General features: G+C 47.1%; 1 protein-coding gene across 3 annotated transcripts in view; it reads left to right on the top strand.

Annotated features, from left to right (window-relative positions):
• The first annotated feature begins 771 nt into the window (after nt 1-771).
• DIP2C (disco interacting protein 2 homolog C) overlaps nt 772-14051 on the top strand; it is a 365873-nt gene continuing 352593 nt past the window's right edge. Inside the window, exon 1 of one of the 3 annotated variants that reach the window (XM_081128158.1) lies at nt 772-998. In XM_081128158.1, coding sequence (XP_080984284.1) covers nt 914-998 — 85 coding nt within the window. In that variant the 5' untranslated portion in view covers nt 772-913. The remainder of the gene's footprint in view (nt 999-14051) is intronic. The other 2 variants (XM_081128156.1, XM_081128157.1) reach the window with 2 other exon arrangements.

Raw genomic sequence — 14051 nt, 5'->3', positions numbered from 1 at the left:
CTGCTGGGGACCACCGGAGCCCCGGCCTGTGAAAGGTGGGTGCTGGGGACCGTGCCATGGGGCAAAGGCCTTCAGGCTGACTTGAGGTGCGCAGGAGGCCACCCCACCTCTCCTCCAGCTTCCATTTCTCAGGTGGGGAGCGAGGCGGGGCAGACGCACAGATTAGCCAAGAGCACAGGCTGGTTGGCTCTAGACCCAGTGTGAGGAACTTTCAGCGGGTACTCGCTCCACGGCCCATGCTGTCCCTGCCACCCACCCCCAAAGAAACTGTCCATTTAAAAAAAATCAGCTCTGGAAGGCCCAGAATACTTGAAGTTTCAACGTGCGCTTTAAGCCGGGGCCCCAGCAGGTATTTTTTGCCGTAGGCCAGAGGGAAGCGAGGGCTGGGCGGGGCGCGGAGGGACCGCGGGGCCCGAGGGGGCGCCCGGGACGCGCGCCGCGCTGGCCTGCGGGTCCCCGCCCTGGTGCGCGGCCCCATCCCGGTGCGTGTCCCTGCCCTGGCGCGCGCCCCCGCTCCACGCAGCATCCGCACGCCCCCACCCCCACACCACCCAGCACACCCCGCAAGCCCCCGCCCGCAGCCTCCGTCCTGGTGCGCGCCCCCGTCACTGCGCTCCCGCCCTCCCAATACCCCGCCCCCGGTGCGCGCCCCCGCCCGCAGCCCCCGCCCTGTTTGCGCCCTGGCCGCCACGCGCACCCGGGAGCACCAAGCGGAGCCCCGGAGCCGCGGCGGGACCGCGCCGGCCGGGGGCGCGCGGGGACGCGGGGGCGCGGGCGCGAGGCCGCCCTGCGGGGCCGCGCGGAGGAGGTGCCGGAGGAGGAGCGCTGCCCGCCGGTGCCGCCGCGCTGTGCGGGTCCGGGATCGCAGGAGCGGCCGAGCCGCGGCCTGGAACAAAGAGGCGGGCGCGGCGCGATGGCGGACCGCAGCCTGGAGGGCATGGCGCTGCCGCTGGAGGTGCGGGCGCGGCTGGCGGAGCTGGAGCTGGAGCTGTCGGAAGGTAACAGGCCCGGCCGGGCCGCGCCGCGCTGTCGCCGGGAGGCCGCTGCTGGGCGGGCGGGCGGGCGCGTGGTCCCAGGGGCGCTGGGTCTCTGCGGTGCGCGTCGCGGCCCCCGCCTGGGCCACTGCGTGTCGCCGCCGGGCTGCGCTGCGGCGGGGCCTGGGGCGCGGGATGGAGGGGCCGGCCTGGCGGGCCCGTGTCCTTGTGCGCGTCCGCGCGCTGCCCCCGCGGCCCAGGCTGGGGACGGCTCGCGCCGCTCGGCCTGCGGTGCCCGGCCTTGTTCTAATGAGAAACTTGTCGTTGGACTTGAGCATTTGACCCCCGATGTGCCAGACATCCTGGTTTTCCAGCGGCCTGTCCAGCTCGGGGACGGTTGTGCTACTATTGTTCGTCGGTGTTGTGATGCGCAGGGTGGGAGACTCGCAGACCTCCTCCCTCAGGCCAGGTTCCCTGCCTCGCGCCCATCCCTCGGGTCTGGAATTGGTGACAGATTTGCAGCCGTGATTTCTTGGAGTGTTATGTACGGTTTCTTATTTGCTCTTAAGGGTGGGATCATGTGCTCAACTGTCATAAGTTTAGATCAGGTTTGGCTGTGTCTTAAAAAAAAAAGCCACTAAAGTTCCAAAATGTTAATGTTTAATATATATTTAGTATTCACCCGGCTCACCCTGGACAGGCCACTAACACGCTGTGGTGGGGTTGGGAGGGGCCGGCTGGTCTCGGATTTATATTTGGAGCAGTGCAGCGTGGTGAACTTTGTGTGTGTGTGTGTGTGTGTGTGTGTGTGTGTGTGTGTGTGTGTAACGGTTTTGTGAGGGCCGGCAGCCAGAAAGTAAATTCATTCGTGCCAATTTCATCAGCAGGGAGGAGCCGATGTTGACTTTATGGTTTCCTTTTTTAACACTTGCAGGGCACAGAAGGGAATAAACGAGGGGGCTGTGGTGTGGTGTTAGCTGCCTTTTCGGATGTCCGTGGACTATTTCTCTATATCAAATCTGGGGTTCTGCAGGGTATCCCAATGATCTGTAATGCTCACCAGCCCCGTAGCAAGAGAAGGAGGCTGCTTCCTGGACTGTTCCACCTGGTTGAAGAAGTGAGGGCGTTGCTAGTACCCCAGAGGGGCCCGAGGCAGGCCGTACAGGGCGGGTCCACCGGGAACACTGCTGAGATTTACACTGGCAGATAAACTGTGTGCTGTGGACAGTGCTTGAAGGGATGAAGTCGGTATTAGCAAATGTTTGCCAGAGTTCTTTGATTGTGTCAAGGCTCAGACGGGTTTTCTCCCTCACTCATCAGCTCCTCCGAGCTCTAGCTTCTCATCAGCACCACTGTTGTATGATTCACAGCACCCGTCACTCATGCGTTATCTCCAGACAAGCACTTCTGCTGTGTCTGCATCATACAAAGGTCAAGTGTCAACACCCCACCTGTGTTAGCAAAGCGGGAGCCACCTGAACTCCACAGCACTGCTCCCCCCCCCCCATCAGCCTGGAAATCAGCTCGCATTTGCTTCTCGGTGTCTGGGACATGCTCGGAACGTGTGTTCTGGCCCCCTTCTGTGCTGGGAGTGGTCACTTATGGCCATTTGTGGACGTGCACATGGGGCGCACTCACCTGTTAGATGATACTCACCTGTCACCAGCTCTCGCTCTCAGAGGGTGAGTAATATGTTCCTGCTGCCCAGAGGATGGCAAAACCACTTTAGACCAACGTGCTCTCAACCTCATTGTCTGTACAGATTTTTAAAAAGGGCTTAATGAATTTCTCACTGAGTGAGTGGGCAGAGACAGGGATGTGTGTGTTTGCATGCAGGAAGAACATTATTGTTTTTCTTTCTATGCAGACCTGGCTAGACCTGGCCTGGACACGGAAAGGTAAAGGATTCAGAGGATTGTGGCTTCCGCTGGTGGAGACGTAGCCCCCTCCATGCTGCTCCCCCCCTTGACTTGCTTTGTCCCTGCTGAGTTGATAGAATTGCTCTTTAAGGTCATTTGGAATTTCAGGTCTTATAGCCACATAGAGTAGTTTTACTGGCTTAAATTAGATGAACCAACTTGCTTCCCAGTATTGCTTAAGAGAAACCAGTGAATGGAAGGGTCAGACATGTCTGTGTCTCTATACATTTTGGAACTTAAAAAATGCCCCAGCATACCCACTCTCAAAGTGAGAAGTGAAAACAAGTTTTAATGCTGAATTACTTAAGTATATGGCTTTTACATTTTCTCTTCAATCAGGATTCACGGGGAGAGGACTCTTTAAATTAGTTTCGTCATTTCATGGAAATACCAGAAAATATTGTGGAAGCATATGTGGAATTTTCAGTGCTCAGTTTCTACAGGGGAGAATGGAAAAAACAATTCCATTTTAAGCACATAATATACGTTGAAAAAACAGAGTGGGCTGTCCTCTCAAAGTTCCTGCGTGGCCTGCTGCTGTCAGCAGTAACCTATTAATTGGGATTTGTAGACAGGGGTCCCGTTTTGGTTTGCACTGTCTGCTGGGTATTGTTACAGGTGCTAATACTATTTTATTTTATTGGGCCATTGTCTGCAGAACTCAGGTTTTTACTTTCCTGCTCTGCTGGTTGCCTCTTGTTTCTTTCTGCTGCTTGTTACCACCCAGTGCTCCCCTCACTGGGGAAATCTAGCTCCTCTCCCATAGAACAGCCATGTCAGCAAAGAACAGGGGCTTTCTGGGGAAATGTAGCAGGCAGCCCCTCCTGTGGGCACTAGCAGCTACAGTCGTTGTGGGGCCAGGGATTGTCGGTCTGCTCAAATACTTGGGACAGAATGTGAGACGGGGAGGAAGCCAGCCAGTGAGCTGGCGGCTGCAGGATGCCAGGTGGAGTGGCCGGCACTCCTTTTCCAGGATCATTTTTTCTTCCCTTCTCTTGCCTTTTGGGGTCTTGCATTTTTCCTCTTGGCTTTAAGAGGGCGCCCACATAATTTCATGAATAAGTGAATAAACATTTGGCTTAAGGAAAAACTTTAAATGGAAATACCAATCATAGTAGAGAGGAAACAGAACCCTTCTCAATAAAGACAGACTCACATCTTGTTTCTGCGGCTGTGCATGCACTGGACTTGCAACTACAGAAAGCACTCTCCCCACCCCTTCAGGAGTGGCTGGATTCTCATTTTGGCAGAACTAGGGGAACTGCCTTCTAATATAGCCTGCAAAAATTGTTTGGTGCTTGCAGAAGAGATGTCTTTAAAAAATACATGCCATGTCAAACCCTTGTGGCTTTTTAGTTGTTGGTATGCCTACTTCCTTCCTACCTTCTGCTGATGGGGGTTGCTCAGTTCATGCTATGCTTTGCTGATTAATATACCAAATTACTTTAACTGTTCATTTTATTCCATCACTGAGTCCAACTTAACATTTTTCTTAGTAAGTCTGAAACTGTTTGAGGAAGGAGGTGAATACTAACTTAAATGTCAACTTTTTGTGTTGGTCAAGGAACCAGTAATTTTTAAAAAAAATTGCAGATGAGCCACACACCAGCAGCTTGCACATTCCTGTCACCGAGGAGTAAAATCTGAATGGGATGGCGTTTGGAAGGTTTGTGGATGTAGGGGGTAGTGTTTTCAGGGCTATTGGGTCAAAGATAATAGATACACTTTGCTCTAAACTCGAACTCTGTCCCCCCACCCTCTTTCCAGCCCCCATACTTTTCTTGGAGGTCCCTGTTGCTACAGAGCTAACAGGCCTGCCGAAGCTCAAAGCTTAGGACCACCTTCCAAAGTCGGCAAAGACCCAGCTGTCTCTAATGCCACCCAAACTGTGTACATTCTCCTCATTGAAAGGAAACGGTTGACTCTGGAAAACAAATGTGTAAAAAAAGTGTTTGTGGTTTTCTGTTTTTTTTCCAGAGTCTCATTGATAATTTGTCCTAAGTGGGCCGGGAGGAAGGGAAGGGGTCAGCAGAGCGAGGGAAATAGAAGCTGTGGTGCTGCACTGAGCCCCGCCAGCGGGAATAAGATATCACGATGGTTACAAAGTTTGTTTATTTTGTTACATCCACCTCAAAGTTGTCACACATAGCCATAAGTATCACAGTGAATGAAATGGAATACTAGGCAGGATAAATGTAAAATACTGTTACCTGCATTTAAAAACATTTTTTTAAATGGCAGCATTGATATGTGTGGGATTTGAAGTGGGTGGACTTGAATTCTAAGAGTTTTTCAGAGTTGTGAAAATTGTTCCATTTGAATGTTCTTTTCTCCATTAATTAATATAGATGCCAAATTTAGCCAGGAAGCTAGGAAAGTAAACATATACACACACATTAAAGACGTAGATCTGTAACATTGTTCCAAATGCTTATAAGATATTTGCGAGGCTATACTCATGCTTAGATCTGAACTTTATGAGGTTAAAGCCGAAACAACAACTCTATTTTGTTTTAGACTGGGCCCACGGGTTTTATATTCTTGTTATGGTTTGAGGCTACAAGCTGTTGGATGCTATGAGTCACTTCTTGTCTTCCTCCTCCCAGGCTTCTTCAAATGGTTGTCTCTTTTTTTAGAGCTGATTTTTTAAAAAGCAGTGATTTAGGGGATGAGTTGTAGCATTCTTCTGAATTGCAAAGAGAATGGATTGGATCGTCCTAGTTTTGATGTCATGTATATGAACTGACTCATCTGTCCAAATCCTAGTCATATTATTAAGATCGTTTCTAGTTCCCATAATTACTCAGGCACCTTAAAAAAAAAAAAGAAAAAAAAGAAGCAAATTCTTGATTCAGTGATTTGATTTAGTTTTGCACATCAGTATTTATCCTGGGAATCAGGGACAGGGCATCGGCTATAACGTGGACGGCGCCTCGGGTGATGTGATTGGTTTCTTGCCACTTTTCATTGGGGTTGGTGCTCTTCTCTCCCTCCACTTCCTCTGTCTGTATACCTCTACTTTCAAGGTTGCTGACTTTAATCTTTCTTTTGTGATTTCTTGGTGTCCCATACAAAGGTTACCCACTATTGTTGCCAGTGCTCTTTTCTTTCTGCTAAAAGGGTCAAAAACTTGTCACATCTCCAAAGAAATGATTGCATCAATTTGTTCCTGATGATAATAAATAGGGCTGTCAGAGAGGAGAGGCGAACTGAGGGTCCCAGCTGGGGGTTAGGGTGCAGGAGCCAGTGTGATAAGGAATGGGGTTCCTCACTTCTGAGCAAATGGATACTGCCCTTCTCTCTTCAGGCCCCAGTTGGGGTATTAATTTTAATAAGCCTTTGAGACAAATGGAGTGGGAGCATTCTGAGATGTTGAGCTGTAAAAGTCAAAATTACAGCAAGCAGTCTTTTTCGGGGGGGGGGGTTGCTATTTAGTTTTTTGGACTTCTGTTGGACTCTTTTTTAAAAATTTTCTCTTGGTATCTTGCCTAGTAACATGGACTCTCTGTGCTGTGTGAATTACAAATTGAGAGAGTTCTTTACTAACTTGCTTTGCGTAGTAGGTATGAAAAAACGGGAAAAACTGTCCAAGCTAGTGAGGAATGGAGGGTCTCTGATTGATAGTAGGTAAAACAGATCTTTTTCTTCTGGGCTGCTGGTTTAAATCTTTTTTTTTCATCTTAAGTTGGAATTGTTTCTGTGTCCTAATGAAAAGATTGAAGACCATGGCAGATCCAGCTAGTTCTGTCTGCACCAGAGCCAGGGATTACTTGCATACCTGTCCACAATCACGCACAATCATTATTTCTTTTTATTGAGTTATTTGGTTAATCAAGTCACATATTTTTCTGTTTATTAGAGAAATTTTATAACATTTAAAAATTATAAAATGAAAAATTACATATGAATGTCTCACCTCTTCCATATAGGCGACTGCAGATGCCCAGTCTCAGGCCTCTGCCCCATGAGAGGGAGGGAGGCAGGCCTCTGCAGCCTGACTTCGCTTCTGGACACAGTCCTGCTCTGAGAGATCTTCATTCTAAAGTCACAGGAGTGATTCTACTTGCGTTCTGACCAAACGTCATATAAATGTAGCTTGTCATATTTCAAGAGCTCATACAACAAATAAAGCTTTCGGGAGGCAAGAGGCCCTTAATGGACTATCTTAGTATCCCAGCTGCATTTGTGGATTTGCTCCAGTCGCTCCCTTGTGTGGACAAGGAGCCTCGTTTCTTGGCTTTATTGCTCTCAGGAAAACATGAGCATCTGCTTTGAATCCTTGTTTCATTCCCCATTCTCCTTTCTCAGTGAGCTGAGATTCACTTCCCCATAAAGATGAAGGTGGCTTGGATCTACCCTGACTATCTTCTAAGGAAGTATCCAGAGATGCTTCCTGGGCAGTAGATTTTGTAGGCCAGTTTCCTGAAATGAAAGTGGAAACAGTTATTAATTAACCTTACTGGAAGTCTCTGGGTCTTCATGAGTACACGAATATGAATAGAGCATGGCCGGTTCTGGCGGTGTTACAGTTACCCATATGCTGACAAAATGTGGCTTACAAGTCATCGTATAAGGATGTCAAGTGTAGCTCAGAGCAGTTGCAAAGCCTGATACTGTCAGAGGAAGGAACAGGTGAAATCTTAGCCGAATGCTTTAGGAAGGAGAGGTTCACTCAGGAGCCATCAGTTTGAGGGGCCAGATTATATTACACTGGGAATTTAAGCACAGAAATACTTTTTTAAACTAGTGGGCGACCTTCTTCTGTGCTTCTTGAATCTCTGAGTCTTTCTAATTCCTATTTGTGGGGTTTGTGGGAGGATCTTGAGATTTCTCTGGGCTGAAGGTCTGATCCATTGAGAAGTCTTCCTGCTTTTCATACATCAGAGGAGCATGTCCAGGGCTCTGTTGATCCCACCACTCACAGCATTGTCTTGGTAAGGTAGCTCGTCCCTCCCTGCCTCAGTTTCCTCAGCTGTCAAACCTCAGCTTTCCCTGAGAGGTTGTCATGAGGCCCAGAGAGGCAGTGAGTGTCACAGTCCGCCTGGTAAATACCCACTTCTGCTCTTTTCCTCCCAGGTACTGGGATGAGCTCCTGTACTTCCTACTCCTGGTGCTCCCCTTGCCCAGTTTATTCACGTGATTTGGGGTTACAGTAACTGTAAGAGTGGCCTTAGGAGAAAGGAAGTGGGAGGAGGAGTCCTCCTAAGGTACAGACAGGGTGTGGGAAGCACTTTTACTTCTGCTGAGAGGGTGCACTGCACTTCTTAACAATTGCCTGGCCACTTACCCTGTACTGGATAATGTCAGAGCTGAGATGCCTTTTTTTTTTTTTTAAGACAAAACTTATTTCTTCCTGGTGGCCTCTTTGAGTCAATACTCCTATAAGCTCCCCCCCCCCTTTTTAGTTCCTTTACTTTTCAAGAGAAAAGTAGGGGAAGGACGTCCTATTAGGTTCTGCTGTATCTGGGAAGGATGTCCTACTGGGCTCTGCTCCAGGTGTATCTGGGAAGGATATCTTATTAGGTTCTGCTCCAGCTGTATCTAGGAAGGATGTCCTATTGGGTTCTGCTCCAGGTGCATCTGGGAAGGACGTCCTGTTAAGTTCTGCTCCAGACCACTTTTGGACCTCCACTGAGAGTGGTTCACAAAGCTTGCTGGAGGAGCTGCCTGGAAATCCTCAGCTGCAGTCCCCCTCATCTCTCTGCTAAGTGACGATAAAGCACAGAAATCTACCAGCCGTGACTCTGAGACATCTTCTTCCTAGACGCGTGTGGCACTCAGCATCAGTGTGTATGGAGAGAGGCTAAGCTGACACCCCTTCTCATCATGTCTGGTGACTGTACATAGATGTCAGCTGGTGCACCACACAGGTGGAATGACTGGAGCCTGCGCAGTTCTGCGAGGCCAGGCTGCTTCCCACCTGCAGCAGTCTGAAGGAGGGGCAGGGGCTTGCTCTGGCAGTGTGGCCTGAGGCCATGTGCCCAGCTTGCCAAACACCCGGGATGCCCTGGGGCTTTATCCTTATGATCTTCTGGCAGTCTTCTGGCTTGAGCACCTTTGGGTTTGTGACTGTGAGTGGGATTGATTCTCATATGCTTCTTTTAAAATAAAAACCAGAGATAGAGTTTTAAGCCCTGCCCCCATGTGAACTTAATGGTATTGCAAAAGTTATGGCTTCAATGATGTCTAATAACTGACTATTTAAGAGTGACATGAAGTAATAAGGTGGAGCTAGACTTCATGCTAGAGTCTTAAGTGAGCATTATCAGGCTCTGAAAACATCTTTTGTTCCTATTTATTTGAGCGAATGTAATGGATGCTTAAAAGCTGTTGAGATTTGGTAATATAAAGTAATCTTTAAGATGCTACTTAAGCAAGGGTGTGATTCCATTAAACTTAAGTCATTAATATGCACTCATTTAAAGCCAAGGCAATAACTATCGATTTGCCAGGGTAGAAACTTTGTTACTAGTATTACTAATGTGCATGGTAATGGTCCCCTCTGTCCACAAGTTACTGTGGCAGTGCTGTATCAACTCTGTAAAAATAAGACTTGTGTGGTGAGTGGGTTTTATTGTTTCATTTTGCTCAGTTCCAGTTCGTATCATCTTACTGCAGTGGCTGGGCTCTCTCTACCCGCCACGACAGTGACATTGATGTTGTTGACGAGGCCAAATCAGGAATAGCCCCTGGCGTTATTTGGCTGCTGATACCAGAGTCCAGACTTTGAACATTCTTTTTCACTGAGTTACTTGTACAAAAATTAATGCTAAAAGGAAGTAGAATTCATTTTTCTTTTCCCCTCCCCTGTAGATGGTGATGAGTTATGATTTAGATCTCATACTAGTAAGGGATTTATAATGCCTGTTGGTATTTTAGAATTCCCTGGTATTGGGAAGTTCTGTCCCTGGACACAGGGCAGGAAGTATCCTTGATTTTTGCTTGTTTCCTTGATGACTTGTTAAGTTTACTGTTTTACACAAATAGGATTCTGGATGAAATATGCTCTTGATAGAAAGTGTGTAAGTAAAACAGGGGCTTTCAGAAAGTGCTCTGTCTCCTGTAACTATAGAAGAGCCAGGCCTTGGGGAAGGAAGGTGGGTGAGGGTGGCAGAGGTGGGAGGTGGACTTTGAGTGGCCTTCCCGTTGGGCAGGTGATGTTGGTTGCTGGTTGAGAACACTGACCAGGTATAGGAAGCTCACAGGACTGACCATATCAGTAGGACCATAGGGCAGTTTTGATAACTATGGTTTATTGTTGAAAGATAATGTGGGATGGGAAGTGATATTCAGAACACTAGCATTCCTTGAAACCAAGATTTAAAACGATCTTACCATTGTGTGGTGCCTTATAGCTTTCAACTGCTTTCATGCTGATCTTTTTTTTAGTTCTTTAAAAGTATTTCCCAAAGAAATGATGTTCTCTTCTTTGTACAGGTGAGGAGACTGAATTTCAAATGGTTAGAAAGCCATCATGAGCATTAGAATCTTGGTTTCCTGACACATTGTCAATGTCCTGAGTGGTGAGTGAGCTGGTAGACCTTATGGCTTTTGAGAGGTCAACGATTGGGGATCCAGTGCTGCAGGGAGCTCTGTGGCAGTTGTGGGTACTCTTGGGGGGGGGGGAGCAGTGGCAGCCCCCTCCTCAGCAGTCTGTCCCTGGCTGAGCAGCAAGTCAGTGAGGAAAAAGCTGACATTTTCTTTCTACTTGGTTGTAAAGGGGTAGAGGCTTTGCTGCATGTTTTCTTAGCTGGCTGCCTCTAGAACTTTGCATTAAAAATCTAATCGGTCCTCTAGATTTAGGGGTGGGTACATGGGTGTTCACTCTATAAGTCTTCACATTTTCTGAATGCTTGAAAATTTCCTATGTTTCTCATGGAAAATAAATGTAAGAAATGCAATCCTTAGGGTTAACTTTTCTGGATAGCATCCTTTGGAATCAGGAGGCTGGATATGGTATGGTTTTTATCAGAAATGTTAATCGTTTTGGTCAAGAGACAATGCTGTTAATTCTTGGTTGTGTTGTTTTTGGGAAAAATATTCTAAATGAGGTTCCAGGAATAACTTCTTCAGTGTGTCTACCAGAAAAGAGTGACCTTTTTCAGAGCTTCCCTACAACACTCACCAGAATGATGGTGATCACGTTTACGCAGCCCCCCGTCACGCACGAGGCGATCAATTTCCAGTTTGATGTGCGGCGCTTTTATTCCAAGCGAAGGGCCCGTTCTGATCTTCTCTGGCTCCTGCAGGGATGGGCCCACATCTGATACACGCGAACCATGCTCACCTCTGGTGCCCAGAGAGCTGGTGCTGTGTCTGTTGGAACGCAGGGTGCACGGCGCGGACTCCTGGATCAGAGGCTGCAGGCAGACCCCTTCTTGGTGTGAACGAAGTCTGTTCCCTCTGTGGTGGTGGAGGACACTGACATATATTTGAAGCCACCGCTCACTGATTACTCACTCTGTGTTGTATTAAATGTATTACGTATACTATCTATTAGTACTTGAAACCCGAGTACAATTGCATTTGTCTCACAAAAAGGGAAAGTGTTCAGAGAGCTTGCCCAGGCTCCGGCGAGCGTTAGGTCCCAGTCATCTGCTTTGCCCTTGGAGCTCTGTCCGACCCTGCTGTCACCTGCTTGTCACATGATAGCTTTCCCAGTGTGAGGCCCACCCTCTTGCAGTAAGTTAGGCAAATCCCAGGTAGGAAATAGAATTTTTAAAAGACGGCAAGTTTTATGGTATATGGGATTTTTCTTTTTTTTACATAGTTCCTTTCATATACCCTAAATGATATAGTTTTTCCACCTGATGTAACAATTAACTTGATTACCAGCCATTACTGGCACAGGCACACCTTGTTTTATTGCGCTTCATAGATGCTGCATTTTTTTACAAATTGAGGGCAAGACCCTCCATCAGCGAGAAGGTGACTCATTTTATTGTGACACCTGCTTTATTGGGGTGGTCTGGAACCAAACCCACGATGTCCCCAACGTCTGCCTTACAAAATTCTGTGAAGGACATTTTGGGAACCTGTAGTCTCAGAAAAGATCCTCTATTTTTCATTACCAAAATCTGCTTAATAAAGTTGTTGGGATTGTGGCTCTCTTTTGTTTTCCTATTTTTGTTTTTAGGTCCTTGAGAGGAAGCAATTTAGTGATTACTCATAATTGTGAAAATAATCTAGTGATCAGAGAATCTCATTGGACAAATCTGATAGCTTCCTTTCCTTTAAGTAAATAAAAAAAAATCTTAATCCAGGTAAATGTTGGCAGGAATGACCGTTTTTAAAACAGATAAGATTTTTGTGTGGCATGTGGCCATCCTGGGATATTGTCTCTAGAATATTCTAGAACATCTTTATTTTCACAAGTATGTACCCTGCTTATTCCCTGACTACCCATGTTTGCACCCGATTTTTTAATCCATGTATCCAAGATGGGAATTACACGTGTGCGCGTGCGTGCGTGACGTCTTTTCCTACAATATTAGCCTTTTGAATGTTGTTTTTGGACAGGACAACTTCCCATGTGCTCATTCAGAAAGCATGTAGCTCCTCACCAATAAAGACAGATGTTCCAGCATCAGGAACCTGGAGGACTTTTCCTGTTATATTGAGTAAATAGGTCCCAGAACAAAGATGTTTTTGTGTACTCTGCATTTACCATGAACTTTGTTGAAAACGTAGAGCGAGTGCTTCCCCAAATACTGGAGACCACGTGACTCGCCTAAACAGAAAACTGGAGTGTTAATGCTGTCAGCGGATTGTTTTGCATATTTATGATTGCACCTGTTCTGTAAGCTGTGAAAGCCGCTCCGTCCTGGCCCTGCTGGGGCCACGGTTACCCGAATTAATGGAAGCAAGATTGTTTGCCAGTCCAAATATTTTAAATCTCAGGCTGCCCCTTGTCTGCTTAATAACCCAGTTTTAAAGAAAGATACAGTTTGACTTTCAGTGGGTTGTATTAATTTGGTTATCCATGGCTGGATCGTTACACCGCATTGTGAATTAGTTTTATTTTTGGATTTGTCCTCATAAGGTAGAACTGTAGGCCCAGAGGAAGGCGTTAACATTGTTACCGTAACTTAGACTAACTCTTCATTTTTATGAGATGATAGCCATAATCGTGGATCTAATTTCTGTTTCTCACTTTGTTCTAAATTCTAAGCTCCTTCTTCGGTCACCATGTCTCCCATGTTCTTCTTTTCTCTCCATCTTGTCTTCTATTTTGTCTTCTTTCTGACCCAGCACATGGTGTGTGGGGGTCCTGACGGCTGTGAATCTTTCATAACTGTGGAAAGGACTTTTTCTTTTGAGCAAGACAGTTCTAAACAAATTTCAGTTGCCCAAGTATCACCTGTTTTGTGGACGGTCTGTGGACAGTATTAACCTTTTTTATTTTTTTTATTTTTAATATATCTTTATTAATTTCAGAGAGAGGAAAGGAGAAGGAGAGAGAGATAGAAACATCAATGATGCAGAGTCATTGATCGGCTGTGAGCCCGCAACCGGGGCATGTGCCCTGACCAGGAATCGAGCCCTGATCACCTGGAGCCCAGGTCGACGCTCAACCGCTGAGCCACGCCCGGCCGGGCAGTCTTAACCTTTTTTCTGCGGGGTTTTTGGCTGACCTTTCTTTGCCCTACTCATGACTCCACCAGCCCATGTGTGTTTATGCTCTGCAAGCCTGTTTCGTCATGCAAAGTGGTTAAACAGAGCTCTGCAAATAAGTCACACATTGCCACACAGGCGCCCTTCCCTGGCATTTGAGTGTGGATTGTGTTTTGTTACTGTGAGCGACCCCGAGGATCCTGGCCTTTGGGAGCACCTCACATTGAAGTGATATAAAATGTGAAATCGATTACAGTATCATTGTAACTCTCGGAGCAGATGACAAAGACGCTGTCATCTGCACAGCAGCTGAGATTAGAACCCATCAGGTTTGGATGTGGGTGACCTTTCGACAGAAGCGGCTGGCTTTTGTCATACTTCGAAGGCTGTGCTGGCACTGTTTTCTGTTTTATACTCGGAATTTCTACAGTTTCTAAAGGAGATTCTTGCTGATTTTAAGGGGGTAAATGCCCTTAGCAATAAAAATGCTCTCCGGAGATTTAAATTGAGGTTTGCCGTATCGTTTGTTGTTTACTATTTAATA

Source organism: Miniopterus schreibersii (genome assembly GCF_964146895.1).
Source record: "Miniopterus schreibersii genome assembly, chromosome: 1".
Lineage (NCBI taxonomy): Eukaryota > Metazoa > Chordata > Mammalia > Chiroptera > Miniopteridae > Miniopterus > Miniopterus schreibersii.
Note: the sequence above shows the minus strand (reverse complement) of the source record. Positions and strands in the feature narration are given on the sequence as shown.